A 14,114-nucleotide genomic window follows, 5' to 3' on the forward strand; every position below is an offset into this window, starting at 1 on the left:
TTGTGTTTGTAAGGTGGCAAGTTTGGGAAAAGCTGGAATACTTTTGTAAGGCACTGCACAACAGGTCCCTCGTGTGATCTGGGACTTTACCAAGAGCGACATGGCAGGTTCAGGAAAAGTAAACAAAGCTGAAGAAATGAAAGTTAAAGGAAATGACAAACACTTTTTTCTTTAGAAAAACTAAGAATGGGAAGGAAAGAATTTCTGCATCCGAATGATACGGCTGCACTCAAAGCTCACAGTTTTCTGCTCTTTCGATTAAATGCTCTTTCTCTGGCTGTTTGTGCTTTTTACAGTGGAGTGTGCTACATCGCTACTTTCTTCTCTACAGGGGCCCCTGGGCTCCCCAAGCAATAGGAGTAAATTAGAGTGCACCTGTTCCAGCTCCAAGATAAGCCATCTCCAGAGGATTTCCTCTGAGTAAAATGAAGTGAGTGAAGAATAAACAGAATATCACAGCATTACTCCGCCAAGGTGAAGTTGCTGCTGCTCTGGGGACACAGTTCGTTTTGCACAACACCCAGCAAAATATCCTCTGTAAAAACCTCTGGATGTTAGACTGGAAGAATGGTCTCTACTCACAGCGGAGAGAATAGGCGCTGCTCTTTTGTGCTCTGACCAAGGCAGGCAAGTCAGCTTCTCAACTGCATCTACTCACAACCTTGAATCGAGATGCTGTTATTTTGTGGTCTGGGTTCTGTGGTTTGTCTTCAGCTTGTTTTGCTTTCGTGTCAACACATGTGCAATGGTCAGACATCAAACCGCAAGCTTCCTCTTTTTTAGCAGTTTTGTAGTCCTGCCAAACAGCTTTTTTTGTTTGTTTTTTTATATCTAATTAAGTCAACTCGAGAAATTTTTGTTTTTTTCCTCCCTTCTTTGCATCAGCTTAGTTAGATAAATAACTCCTTGTATGTTTCTTGGAAGACATAAAAGACATAACCCCAGTGTGTTGCCCAAAGACCACTGACCGCAAATGTCTAGAATGCAAAACTCACCCAGTTGGTTTACACATGAAAGGCAGGAATAATTAGAGGAAAATTTTAATTCATCATACATTTGATAATCAGTCTGATTCGGTCTCCTATCTGCACTAGGGCATTTAGATAACCCCCCCACTATTAGCACCCAACTCTGCCTCACAACAGTAGTCTGTTTTACCCTCCCTTTGTTCCCTTACAACACATTATCATTATTGTAGCTAATTGCACGGTTTGCCTTGAAGTCAAGCTGGAGACTCATGATTCGGGGTTGAAACATGGATGGGGGATCCAGTCTCCTCCACAGCTTGCTTTACTCTACTAATTGCCATTACCAGAGGATGAGGCGTGCTCCTTGCTGTGGCCAGCCGGACAAGGCAAGGGCCGGGCTGGGTGGAGGGGGATGCTATTTTGCAAGGGAGGTGGGATGTGGGAGGGAGAGCAAAGAGTGGTGCAACTGACGTGGGAAGGGTAGACCAGATTGGGGAGGGAAAGGATAGCAGTTAGGGGTGAGCAGAGGGGGATGAAACCAGCATTAGATGTAGGTCAGCAGGAGTGGAGTACCCTAAAGATTACAGTTGGTTAGTGCGACCCCTCTCTGACAAGATCTGAGCCCTAGCTCCCAGCAGAGGTGGACCCTGGCATTTGGGGAACTCAGCTATTAGTGAGGCTAATCAAATCTGAGCAAAAAGTTTTGAACCTGCAGTGCCCTGAAAAAACATTGTCCAGTAGTGGTCAATAGTTAACAGGGTTGCTCAAATATCAGGGGAAAAAAAAGTATAATAATAATAATTGATTGAGTTGGTAAAATTTGCAATGCTAAGACCTACCCTGATGAACATGTTTTAATCTATTGGATTGTTGTCTTTAATCTATTAGTTTACTTAATGTCTGCTGTATTGCAAACATTAAGGAGTCTTTTCAGAAACCTGCAACAATATATATAAATACAGTATTCCCATTCCAACAATATAGCTTTATTAAAAATATGCTCTAAAGTAACTTTTTTAATTAATGACTCTAACATCCCACCTATATGTACTCTTAAAACAACTTTGTTGCTTTGCATAACACAAAGCCTGCTTGATTGCTTTTTATTTTTATAGCAAGACACAAGCAAACAAAACTAGTGGTATGTATGGGCCCCCAGGCCAGCAGGGGGCCTCCCAACAGCATCTGACTCTTTACACCAGAGGATATAAAAATAAATTCTTAAACTTAATAACAGCTTTAAGAAATGAACATACATTATAATTCACATTAAACCACTATCGAAAGCTATTTATTCACGTTATATTTCTTTTGTAGAAAACTTTATAGAAAATGCAGAGGTTGACGGGTATTGTTGACAGTCACAAGTTATTGTAACTTGTTTATTTTTTGTAAATGTTGTAATAAATTCTGCCACTCATTTATGTGCTGGGGATACTTATTTTGGACAGTGTAACTTAGAATTTGACAAGTCTCCTTGTCCAAAAAACGTGACTCCTTTAAAACCACAACTTTGTACCACAAAAACTGCACTGCTCCACCAAATAAAAAAGTTTAAAGGGGTTAACCTTGAATGCACATGAATCCATGCTAATATTGAAATGAATAATGTGTGGGTCTGGCAACAGATTCTGTGACATATCAATGAGACTGTGGTGGTGGGGGAGTCAGGGGCCTAAACTGAAATTGAGTCCCCAAGAATTGGGACCTATAAATTCTAGGGCCAGCTCTGTGGCATGCTAATGTGTGTTGCTATCCAAAAAAAAACTTTTGCAATACTGATAATGCACAAACTAAATCACGATGGAGATAAATTTGAGTTATATTTTATAGCCCTGACATTATCACTAACAGTCTAAAATGACTACAGTCAGTTACTAAATAATGATTAATAGAGCAGTCGAACCGTTGTAAAATTCATCTATAAGCAGAAACCCTTTATCCTTTTTTTGAGCCTATCCCAATAATTGTATTTTTTATGAGTGCATCTTTTTTATAGGCATTGTTTATTAAAGAAATGCTCTTTGAAGGATGGGTTCATCTAACTAGAAAAATCTTAAAATTTTTGCAAGCTCTGATAGTTCTGTAAATCCAAGGGGATCGCTAGTTTTACGCTGCAGTATCAACTTCTAACTTCAAAAAATGAGTCACAGCTCCCTGGTGGGGCTTTAGAAATAGGAAATGGAATCACAGACATAACTAGTGACAAAGCCTCCATCACCTCACATACGATCGTATTCCATCTGTAGGAATTCTGGGTCTATAAACCCCAGAAAAATAATACACATCCTCGTCTCATGCAGTTTTTTTTCCCAATTCATTCAAAAGGTGTTTTCATGTCCAAACAAAGGAAATGGTGTCATTAATGATATGTATTGTGAACAAGGCCTATTCAAAGCTGTTTTTTTTTTTATTTTTATAAATGCACAGATAAAGGGGTTGATCTCTTTCCTAACAAAGGATCTCTAAAATATGAAGTGAAAAGCTACCCAAGATGAAGCTGGTAAAGAAACAGGCAAGGAAGAGCCTATTTCCACAACACAAACAGATTTCCTGGCCTTTAGCAGTCTCTTACTGGGATACTTTGAGACATATCCATCAAAACACAGCTGTATTCATTCATATTTCATACCTCCTCCTTCTCCCAGTGCTTTAACACTGTTCTTTGATCAAAGAAGAGAAGTCGGATCACAACAGGAAGGTTCCCTGCCAGCCAAAAAGGAGATGCAGTACTGTACATGACTGCTGTCTGTAGTAAATCTCCACTTATACAAAAAAAAGTAAATAAATAAAATGTTTCTGTTTAAAAGAGAAAGGGAAAAAAAATAACTTTAGATATTTCTGTCTTTCTTGAGATTTCTCTGTTGTTTAATTCTGGTAAAATTGTACAAAATTGTTAATCTGAATTTATGTAAAAGTAAAAGAAAAACTCCAGTAGTGAGTTTGAGATAGAATAAGGAACTTCACTGAATATCTTTCAAACCAATTTAAACCTCTGTTAAATTGAAAAGAAATACAGTTTAAGCAACTTGGCTGAAGGAATTGCTGAGAGAGTGACACCTAGGATCAGATCCAAAACATACAGCTCAAGAGTGTCACCATGTGGAGATAAGAAGATATGGCAAAACAGTATCAGAGCAGCTGTTTTAACAAATGTTTCACCTAAGACCCACAGAGTTCAAGAATTGTAAGGGTATTTTCAACATTAGGGCCAATTCCACTTTCTATATAATTATATTTTCAACAGCTAAATTAGGTTTCAGTAAAATCTGATTATTTCCATCCTGTTCCTTTATCTTGCGTCCAGGATGTCAATTCCAAGACGGTGTATTTCTAAGGACCCCTTTCGGTAAGACTCTGGGAGGGAGGGAAAAAAAAACGTTTGAAGACCTCCCTGACATTTAGACTCTCTCTGAAGATGACTTTGCCTTCTACTATTGCCTGCGGGAACATAGTAAGACCCACACTTAACTTCAGTTGAAATGCAGCGCCAGAGTCCTCCAGGGGAAATTATCATTCTGTTCGTAATAAGTGTCACAACAAGCACCTGGAAAATGACTTTATTACTCTTCCTGTTTAAATAAAAGTTTCCGTTGACCCATGGGAAACACATGTAGTGCAAGGAAGTGTCCTCAAAAAGTATTCACACTCCTTATACCTTGTGGAATTTGGCCTATTTCAACCACAAACCTGAATACATATAATTGAGATTTTCTGATCTGCTTTAATGCATGGCAGAAAAGTACCCTAAGTAATGTAGGGGACAAATCAGCATAGGTAAGAACATGGGCTGCTCAAATTAAGCAACAAAAAACAAAACAACAACAGCACATTTTTGGGCTACTACATTTTGTGTTGGGAAACACTGTACATCACCATTAAAACACTGTTAAACATGGCAGTGGCATGGCATGATGTGGGTATGTTTTTGTCTGCAGGGAGAGTGAAGATAGTCAGAGTTGATGGAAAAGGGTACAGACAGAAAAAAAAACCCTTTTGAGGAGGTAAAAGACTTTAAACTGCTTGGACAAGTCCACTAAGATATTGCTTTCGCTTCAAGCGATCAAACCACACATGGGGAGCAATGATTAGCGAAGCAGCCAAAAAACTCATGGTTACTTTTGGAGGAGCTACAGAGCGATCCACAAGACAGTCGGGAGTTTCTGTAAACATGAAACACACTAGTTGTTTTCTAATTGGGCCTTTGTTAGAGGAGTGGCAAGAGAGCCATTATAAGACATGTTAGGGGACCGAAAAATGTGAAAGAAGGCCTTTTATCAGAAATTATATATTTTAAACCCATAACAAAAGTTCAAACTAAGTGTGAACACATAAAAAAAGTAGCACATGCATTGTCAAACAAGGTGGAGCATCGGGATGTGATTTCTTAGCTGAGGAATATATGAAAAAGATGAGAAAAAGATGGAAAGAGCAAAATAAAGCAACATTCTTTATTTCATCACAGTCTCTCCTGCAATAAAGGAGAGAGTCTTTGGTGTTTTTCTACCTCATAGACGTGTTGTAAACATATACTGTACATATGCACCACAAAGGATGCAGATTTTTACCTCTAAAAAGATTTGGTTTTTTTTCCACAGTTATGCATTGTATTCACTCTTGTAGAATGTCAACAAAATATGTTAAAGTTTATGAGTGTAACACCAGAGCAAGTAAACATTTTCAAGGTGTATGAATATTTTAACAACGAAAAGGAAACACCACAGTGTCTGTGTTAGAAGTTATGTTTGATTACAGACTTGTTATGGATGAACACCTGCTTCAAAGTTTTTGATCGGCGTGCTCGTTGACTCTTTGCCATAGCCTTGGACGGCGCTCTGAGGCCCCGTTTTTCCTTCAGCCATTATCCAAATATATTTTTATTTTTTCTATTTTTTGAAAATGAATGGCACGAAAATCAAAGTATCAAAAATGCATCGACTCCTTATAATAGAAATCCCTCTGAGCAAGGACATGTAACAATGGGCCATTCTTAGCTTCCTGTCCTTTCCCTCTCTACGCCAATGAACATGACCTCCACCGTTTTAACAATGGGGGATCCCGCAGCATAACCATACATGCGCTTAGGCTGCTTTCATCTTTGTTGTTATATTTAAGGATGACATCCTAGCCTGTCAGCCTCTAACCATTGTCTTTAGCTTGATTATTTTCTACGCGTTGTTTAGCCCCAGTTGTGGCTCTTTGATGAAAAGGTCGCCACTCAATTGGAAAACAGTCATTAAAATGCGGTTGGTACTATTCACCGGTGTGCATGGGGGAACCAACTCAACTGAGCTGGTTAATCAAAAGTTAATTATATAATTTTCATGCAGATGAGGGAAACATTCAAATGAATCCCAACTCTACAATCATTACAAAAAATAAATAAAGAAATAATTCTAAAAGGCTATAAAATGTTCAGGGACCAGGAGGCTGTAAACAATATGAAGTTTAATTTGAGGTAAACAAAGTGAATATCCACCAGGGGGTCTGGGGAAGGAGAAAGTGAGGTTAAATCAAATTTGGAAACATAGATACCAGCAGGTTTTGTTGTCCTGATATACGTGCAATTAGGCAGGTCCTTGATGAGGACACTGGGAGGGGAGAAAGCATGCTCTCATGGCTAATGCTTTGGGGTTTTTTAAACTGAATTTATGGGATTTTATGCTTTATGTGTAAACATTAATTATTCTCACAAAAGTACACCAAACCGAATTAAACCCATATTTTAAGAAGAAGTTGTAAAAGGATAATTATCTTTTATGAGCATGTTCTAAAATTATTGAACACCCCATGAAGACGAGCATAAACTCAATGGGACTTTCAGAAGGAAATACCCAGGACAACAATTTCCTCTGCAACTTTGTCCAAGAAGGCAAAGTATCACTTTTCAAAAATACTCAGCCTCTCCCCATTTAATGAAATGAGTGTGTTATGCAAATTGCAGACATGAATATTAAACCAATGAGGTGAAGTATCACAAATGAACAAGTATTGTTCTGGAAGTGCAGTGGAATGCGGTTTAATTTCTCTTTAATTCTATGTGCTCTTATAATGTTAGCCTTTTTCCCAGTTGTGCAGGCCAGTTTGGGTTCATTGGTGTGCATTACAACCACGCTCTAACAATGCAGGGCCTCCCCGGTGTCAGCACAGTTCATGAATCTCAGCCCCTTATGCACCAGGCGATTAGTATGGTGCTCTGTCTGTAGGGCTTTGCCAGAAAATGAGTTCTCTTTAAAACACATGCCCCCTGCTGATTCGTTTCCTTTCCTAATATGAAATTCCAATTTTTATAATGAACACCAATTTCATATACAGGGAGAAGAAAAAAAATATTAAAGTTATGCACTTCATCTGGTTTTGGATGGCAGTGGTTACCCTAAATTAGAAGAAAGCCGTCGTGGACGTTGCAAGCAGAAATGATTTAGATGAGTGTGTTTTTTTAGACGTGGGCTAATCAGCAGTCAGGTATACAAGTGCAGAAATCAGCTGGTACGCTTTTCCACATTGCATATGCATATGACTGGTGTGGCAGAAAATGGAATTACCAAAAGTGTAACAAATTCAATTAAGTCATTAATTCCTAATAAATTGGTTTAATCACCAGCTGTTGTCATGCTAAGATTGTTGTGTCACAAGTTTGTCATGCTTGTCGGTCGTAGCTGCTGTACAAAGGCAATTTATTGAATGTAAAAAGCTATAAAAGATCCTGTTTTTTCGCACCATTTCCAATGCAGTGACCAGCTCTATAAGGCATGTTTTACCAGTCATTGAAATGAAACATGACAGCCTGGTCAGGGTTCAAAAGTTTGTTATAATTGATTTATAGTGACAATAAACACATTTTTTGTGTTTAAAAAAGCAAAAATCTGAAGCAAGGGTTGACAGTTCATGGCGTTGATGAAAATACAGTCTGTCTTCTTTTTGTCGCTCCTTATTTATTCAGCAACCTTTTGTTTCTGTCAAAGTGACTGGAGTCATCAGCAATCTGGGAAGATTAAAATTGGACATTTGTTAAAATCTCAGCCGGTGTGACAAGTTAAACTATAATACAGTAGAAAAGTTCGCTCATTTCAATTATTCCATTAATATAGCGTAACTAAACAAAGAGTAATATACTGCATAATTAAAGTTTTCTTGTTAATCAAGCAGAGGAATACCATGGCCATTTAGAACAGAATCGATATTTCCTGAATTGTCCCACATCTGGGAAGTTCAGGTGAACCGGCGGCAAAGGTAAATGGAAGCATGCATAAATTAATGTGGGAAGGTGCCAACTCCTGCTTAAAAGTGAAATCAGCATCTTTATGAAACCTTTCTAAAGATAGGTATTAACATTGCATTTTCCTGGAGGGGGTGTCACTAAACTTTAGCCTTGATAACAAACAAGCAGACCAATGCATCATCTGAAAAGATGACGTAGACTTTTTTTAAAATCTGATTTTCATGCATTTACTATCTTTTATCAACCTTCAAAACGAGACAATCTTAGTTTATTTTTATTCCAAGTTATGTCAAAATCAGTTAGTTTACTGTCAGTTCCTAAGTGAACCACAGGATAGAGATGCTGACATAAGTTCTCCTATATTACAGTACATCACATACTCAGGTAAGCCACTTTTGAAAATCAGATGCAGTTACTGCTTTTTAACCAAAGGATGGTACCAAAGAGGCAATTTTAAACACAATAGCAGGATTTCAAAAGATCAGCAATAAACTGTTAAAATAATGTATTTAAAATGTTGACAGCCGTATATAGCACCCATATCTATACAGTTTACTAGGATAAAAAATGTTTTTAAGGGAAAATTGTCCTTTATCCACTGACTTAAAGGTATAGTGGAGGATTTTCATGAATTTAAAAAAAGACCCGCCCTCTACACTAAAAAAAAAGGCACATGCACAACCCTGTACCCGCTCCCGAGGGGGAGCATCTATTAAATCTGTGAGAGAGCGTGCACGAGCCCATTTCTCTTCGTGCAAGCTTATTTTCCAAAAGAAGATTTGCGATTTTTCCACTGTGTCAGACTCACCACCGGTAAGTGAAAATGGGGACAAGCGCATAGGACAGCCTTACGTAAACATAGATTTACGAATGTTTGACAATTAGGAGGACCCCTTATTTAAATGATCCACCCGGAAAAAGAAAATCCTCCTCTATACATTTAATCGACTGACTTGTAAATCTTGAGAATCTCTTGAATGGCTGTTTCTCAAGACTATGGTCATGGTTGGTCAGTTGTTTTTTTTTTTTACTTTTTTCCCAAATGAACTTTCAACAAATACATTCAGATGCAGCTCTCTGTGAAAATCCACCTTCTTTTGCAAAGACACTTTGCTAATTAGCCTCCTTGTTGAAGGTGTCAGCTTATGACTACTCCCCACGATAGGACATGACTTTATATTATCCTAGTTATTTGAGAAAATAAGATATATTAATTCGATGAATTAGATTTGAAAAAAAGAAGGGTTAAATTATATTCTACTTGATGATTTGCACCTCTTTGTAAATAAACATCTTATATGGAAGTCAGATTAGATCTGAATTATGGCCGCCACTCGATTAGATAAAATGAATCATGCACATATTCAGTCAGGCAGCATCAGAAAAATAAAAACATTCATTAAGTAGTTTGTATATAATCATTGCCACTTTGGAGCATGGTGACTACAGAGGCATGATGTACATTAATATTGTACAATTGAAGAAAACATCAGTGATGAATTATGTATAACAGGCACTTACATTGTATGGCCTAAGCCTCTCCTGGGCTTGGGCACTCGCCTCTTCAGGAAGAGACACCACTCCCCCTGTGCCCATCATCTGAACATAACAGGACACATTTGGAATTAAAACCAGCGTTTGAAATAAAACTTTACCTAAAATCACCAGTCAGACTTCACAAACCAGCTCTATGAAAGCATGTCTTGTAAAACATGTCTTTGATTTAATAAAGTTACCACATTTCCTGAAACTCTAACTCCTCATAAAAGAATCACTCACCCTGATGGTTGCCTCCAGCTCTCCCACGCTTCTCTTTCCACCTGGTAGCCATCCATAGGACCAGTGCTGGCACAGAGTGACCTGAGCCAGCAATGCCAACAACAGCACCTGCACCATAACTCTGCTGCTCGCCTTCATTAAAGCTGCAGGGAAAGCCAAATATGTAATAAAAACAATAATGTCACAACCCTGCAGCCCACAGATGCAGAACTGCAAACACAAGCATCACCAAATGCAAACAGACAATCATCTAGATCAGTTAAGCAAAACAACATTTTAACTTCATGAACATTGACCCAACTCCAATGAAGACTATCTCACCTCTGTGTTTGCCTTGTTAGCATGTGGTGCATTAGCCAGGGGGGGATTTTATAGGTGTTGTACAAGGCTGCTGTCAGGATTATAATCCCCTCTTTGCAGGTGTGACACATTTACGGACTAATGGGACACAAAACACAACTAATGGAGCTGGCTAAGTGCTCACATATGCTGAGATCACGGCCAGGCTTCCAGAGGCATTAAATATATATCATAAAATGTCTTTGTGATGTATTGGATGTATCTGTGAGGTGGTGCTCACTAAAAAAAGACAACATTTGGATGAAACCTGACGTTTATCTCCATTTATAATTTATTGGACACTGCTTTTAGCAAACAGTTGCTGAAAATCTGCACAGATACAAAAGGCAGTGAAACATCACTTAAACAAGATGCTTGTGCATTTGTTACAATTGCTGTAAGGCTTTAAATGTCATTACCCTTATTCGTTACTCTTTTAGCAAGAGAGTAGATTAAAGTCAGCGGTGCAACTGGCAATGATGAATCACCGCAACTGAGCTTTATATACATGAAAAACAAAAACAAATAGAAACAACAATGATTTCAGTGTAAACCAATTATTTAGATCTACAAACACAGAAAAAAGTTTTGCATACAAACTTTAATGCTTCACAAATAATAATCACCAAACTTGCAAAAATATATATTTTCATTTAAGCAACAATGTTGAAGTATATCAGTTGGTATTGTGGTTGATATCAGTGTGTGAGTGTGTCTGCATGAGAATTAGATAAGCCTTCTTTAATGAGCGGTTTTGTTGTTGCTGTAAACTGGCGCAGCTTCACCAGTTTCTATCAATCAAATATTGAGAGTTGAGCACAAACACAATAATTTTTATTTAAAAATTTAAAGCTTTAACATTTAAATTTTAAAATATGTAAGTCAATTTAGTATATCTTCGACAGCTTAAGTTGAAAACCTTAATTTGATTTTAATTTCTTTATTTGTTTGAGAAATTAAAAAATCAAAACCTTTTATAAGCTGAAAACCATTTGTCTGAAAACCTCAAATGTGACGCAAATTGTTTTACTTTCATGACATTATCCAAACAAATTAACTAAATGACTTGAAATAAAGAGAATTCCGGTTGTTTGTTTTGATAGGATTTAATATCCCATTTTATCAAGATAATACCTCAAGCTTAATTTGAACTAACAGTATTTTCTTGTCATTGCAAGATAATGAGATTCCACTCTTTTTGTTGTTGTTTTGATAGCGGTTCAACTATCTGTTTTAAGATAATGAAGCTATGAATTTATTTTTCCTTAATAACAAGTTCATCATTTTATAAAGAAAGTTTGTGTTCCTTTGAAAGATATACAGAAAAGAAGATATCATTGGACATATCTTTTGATATCAATTTCTAATTGCATGCCATCCTGTTCTAGTGTCTGCTAGATTTAAGCACAAACAGGCACCCATCGTTCTACCGGCTGAGGCACTGATTCATTGAATACAGCAACTCAAGAGGGATGTAGAAGCCCAGAGGACAGCCTGCCAAGATGTATAAAAGTTGTGATTGAATATCAGTTATTGTAACGAACATTACTCTTAACTTGTCTCCTTAGCATTATTTTACAACCGAAAGCTATTTATATTTGTAATTTTTATGTAAATAATATTTATGTCAATGTTTCAGTTTAAAAATGTTGTTGTTGCTAACAGTTTAATGACCAATAACCAATAATGACCACATATAAATAGTAGAATCAGATAAACTTAAGCTAATAAATCATTTTTCACTTTCTAATCTTTGCATTTTCAATCATTTTATATCTTAGAAGAATTTGAGATGTTTTATAATATTTTGCAGGTTGACCCAGCCATGACTTCATTAAGTCCTTCCATTTATGATAATTCTCAAAACATACTGAGCATTATGTTTTAGCAAATTAAACATTTAAGTGAGTCTGGAAACACTCTCAGTAGCTGTGTGTTAGTATAAGTGATAAGGCTCCTCATCCAGGGCGACATGACCTTGGGGAGTTTGGGGGTACTTCCCCGCCAGTCTCGGCTCAAATAAATGTTCTATTCCTAATTGTATGTACAATCAATGTGATATCTTTCCATTTCAATCTTTCCTGTAATCATTCAGAAAATTCTGACCCACCCTCTACACTTAAAAAATAATAATAATAATAATACACATGCACAACCCTGTACCTGCTTTTGAGAGGGAACGCCTATTAAACACATGAGGGCATACACAAACTCATTTGTCCTCATTTTACTAGCAGTGATGGGAAAGGGATTCCAAACTTTACCTGTGGAATAGAATCAACAGAAGCATCAGTGGGAAGGAAGCCCAACCTGTGCTTTCAGTGTACGGCATCACGTGAAAGAATCTCCCAAAAAAAACGGCTGAAACTGTGACTCAAACATATACGCCTGAAAGTGTACATGCTCATAAAGATAGCGTCCTGGGGACAAGCACGTAAGACGGCCTTACATAAACATAACACCAGAATGTTTGACGATTAGGAGGACCACTTATTTAGAGGATCCACCCAGAAAAAAACAAACATTCTCCACTATACCTTTAAGTCCTTTAGATTAGTTAACTTTATAAAATTCTGTGTATGAAACATAATTGTCCTGATATGGAAATTCATTTTTTATTGCTTGATGAATTTATCCAATTACAAAGTATAAATACTTCTTACATTAGATTTTTATAAGGTGTAAACAGCTTTTAGGCTTAACAACTCAAAGGTTGAGTCTGGAAATGTATGGCTTCTCTGGTGAAGGTTTTTTTTTTTTTGGTGCATAAAAAAGGGCTCAGCCAGGTTGCTTTTCACTCTTTTTTTTTTCTTCATACTTTTCAAGGTTGTGAAAGAGTTAACTCTATTTTCCTGTAGCAGTCTAACAAAACAGTCACATGAGGTTACTGTGAATTAAAATAATCCTCAGGCATGGGTGTGTGATGAACCTTTTACAACCTGATTTAAAATCTATACATGAAATCCCTCTTCAAATATATACCACATAAAAAACAGATATAGCAAACAATTGGCTTCACATCATTTCATTTGTGTCACTTTGTGACAAGTTTTTCAAGATTAGAACTGTGTCTAATCAACATGGCACTGATTTATACAAGATGGAAGCATGTAAACCTGGCTCAGTACAATGTATAAAAAGGATTATTTTATAAGCAGAATGTGATGCTTGGCTGGAAGGATGCATCTGAATTTTTGATATAACACATGACTTCCTGCCTGTTCCAATATGAGCTAATTGAATGTTGCTAAGCCAGGGAACCAATCCACTAATATTTATCGCCACAGGCAAAACAGAAGTTAGTTAGTGTGGTTGAATCTAATTGGAGAAGGCAGCAGCTTTTAAGTGAATCCCAGACAGAACAGAGGTACTGTAAAGCAGAAATAAATGTATATGACAATTTCTGTTTCTGTTTCTGCATAAATATTATTTACATAATAAACTACTACCTTATTTTATCAACATGTTATTACAATAGAATCAAATACATTTCATTCAGAAAACCTAATATGTTCAGATTAGGTTGGATGTTTTAAGGAGATTAAGCACTATAGTGCTCCTGTTTCAAATACCTCCTTAATCAGCTCTGGTATTCTAAGTGCAAAATGTTCAAAGCTTAACAAATCAAAATTTAATTAAAAAACAAAAAACAAAGCACACTTTTATTTGACAGATGTATATACAAAATAACCTATTTAAAATTGGCATAGTCTGAGAAGATGTCGATAAAATCCTGGACCACTCTGTAGCAGAAGTCATATTGCTCCTAGAAAGGAAGCCAAAAAGAGAAGCATGAGTAGAAAATG

At 37.0% G+C, this 14,114-nt stretch overlaps 2 protein-coding genes across 3 annotated transcripts in view; both read right to left on the reverse strand.

Moving 5' to 3' along the window:
- Positions 1-7,799: 7,799 nt before the first annotated feature.
- On the reverse strand, positions 7,800-10,406 carry LOC107093582 (progonadoliberin-3). The gene is made up of 4 exons (XM_015388737.1): positions 10,291-10,406; positions 9,970-10,112; positions 9,712-9,789; positions 7,800-7,953 (listed from the first exon to the last, which is right to left on the reverse strand). Exons 2-4 carry the CDS (start codon positions 10,105-10,107, stop codon positions 7,900-7,902), a joined length of 270 nt encoding a protein of 89 aa, XP_015244223.1. The 5' UTR covers positions 10,108-10,112; positions 10,291-10,406; the 3' UTR covers positions 7,800-7,899.
- A 186-nt stretch (positions 10,407-10,592) lies between these two features.
- LOC107093583 (receptor-type tyrosine-protein phosphatase epsilon-like) overlaps positions 10,593-14,114 on the reverse strand; it is a 34,015-nt gene continuing 30,493 nt past the window's right edge. For both annotated transcript variants that reach the window (XM_015388738.1, XM_015388739.1), the window contains one exon: positions 10,593-14,074. In XM_015388738.1, coding sequence (XP_015244224.1) covers positions 14,000-14,074 — 75 coding nt within the window. In that variant the 3' untranslated portion in view covers positions 10,593-13,999. The remainder of the gene's footprint in view (positions 14,075-14,114) is intronic.

The sequence above is a fragment of the Cyprinodon variegatus genome, unplaced genomic scaffold, assembly GCF_000732505.1.
Source record: "Cyprinodon variegatus isolate N-32 unplaced genomic scaffold, C_variegatus-1.0 Scaffold433, whole genome shotgun sequence".
Classification (NCBI taxonomy): Eukaryota; Metazoa; Chordata; class Actinopteri; order Cyprinodontiformes; family Cyprinodontidae; genus Cyprinodon; species Cyprinodon variegatus.

Excerpts from the sequence above, each read along its gene's own strand:
- LOC107093582 (XM_015388737.1), bottom strand. The coding sequence starts at position 10,107 with ATGAAGGCGAGCAGCAGAGTTATGGTGCAGGTGCTGTTGTTGGCATTG. Across the intron at positions 9,790-9,969 it reads AGCTGGAGGCAACCATCAGG|ATGATGGGCACAGGGGGAGT; the intron begins GTGAGTGATTCT and ends TGTTATGTTCAG. Across the intron at positions 7,954-9,711 it reads AGAGGCTTAGGCCATACAAT|ATTGCTGATGACTCCAGTCA; the intron begins GTAAGTGCCTGT and ends TAATCTTCCCAG.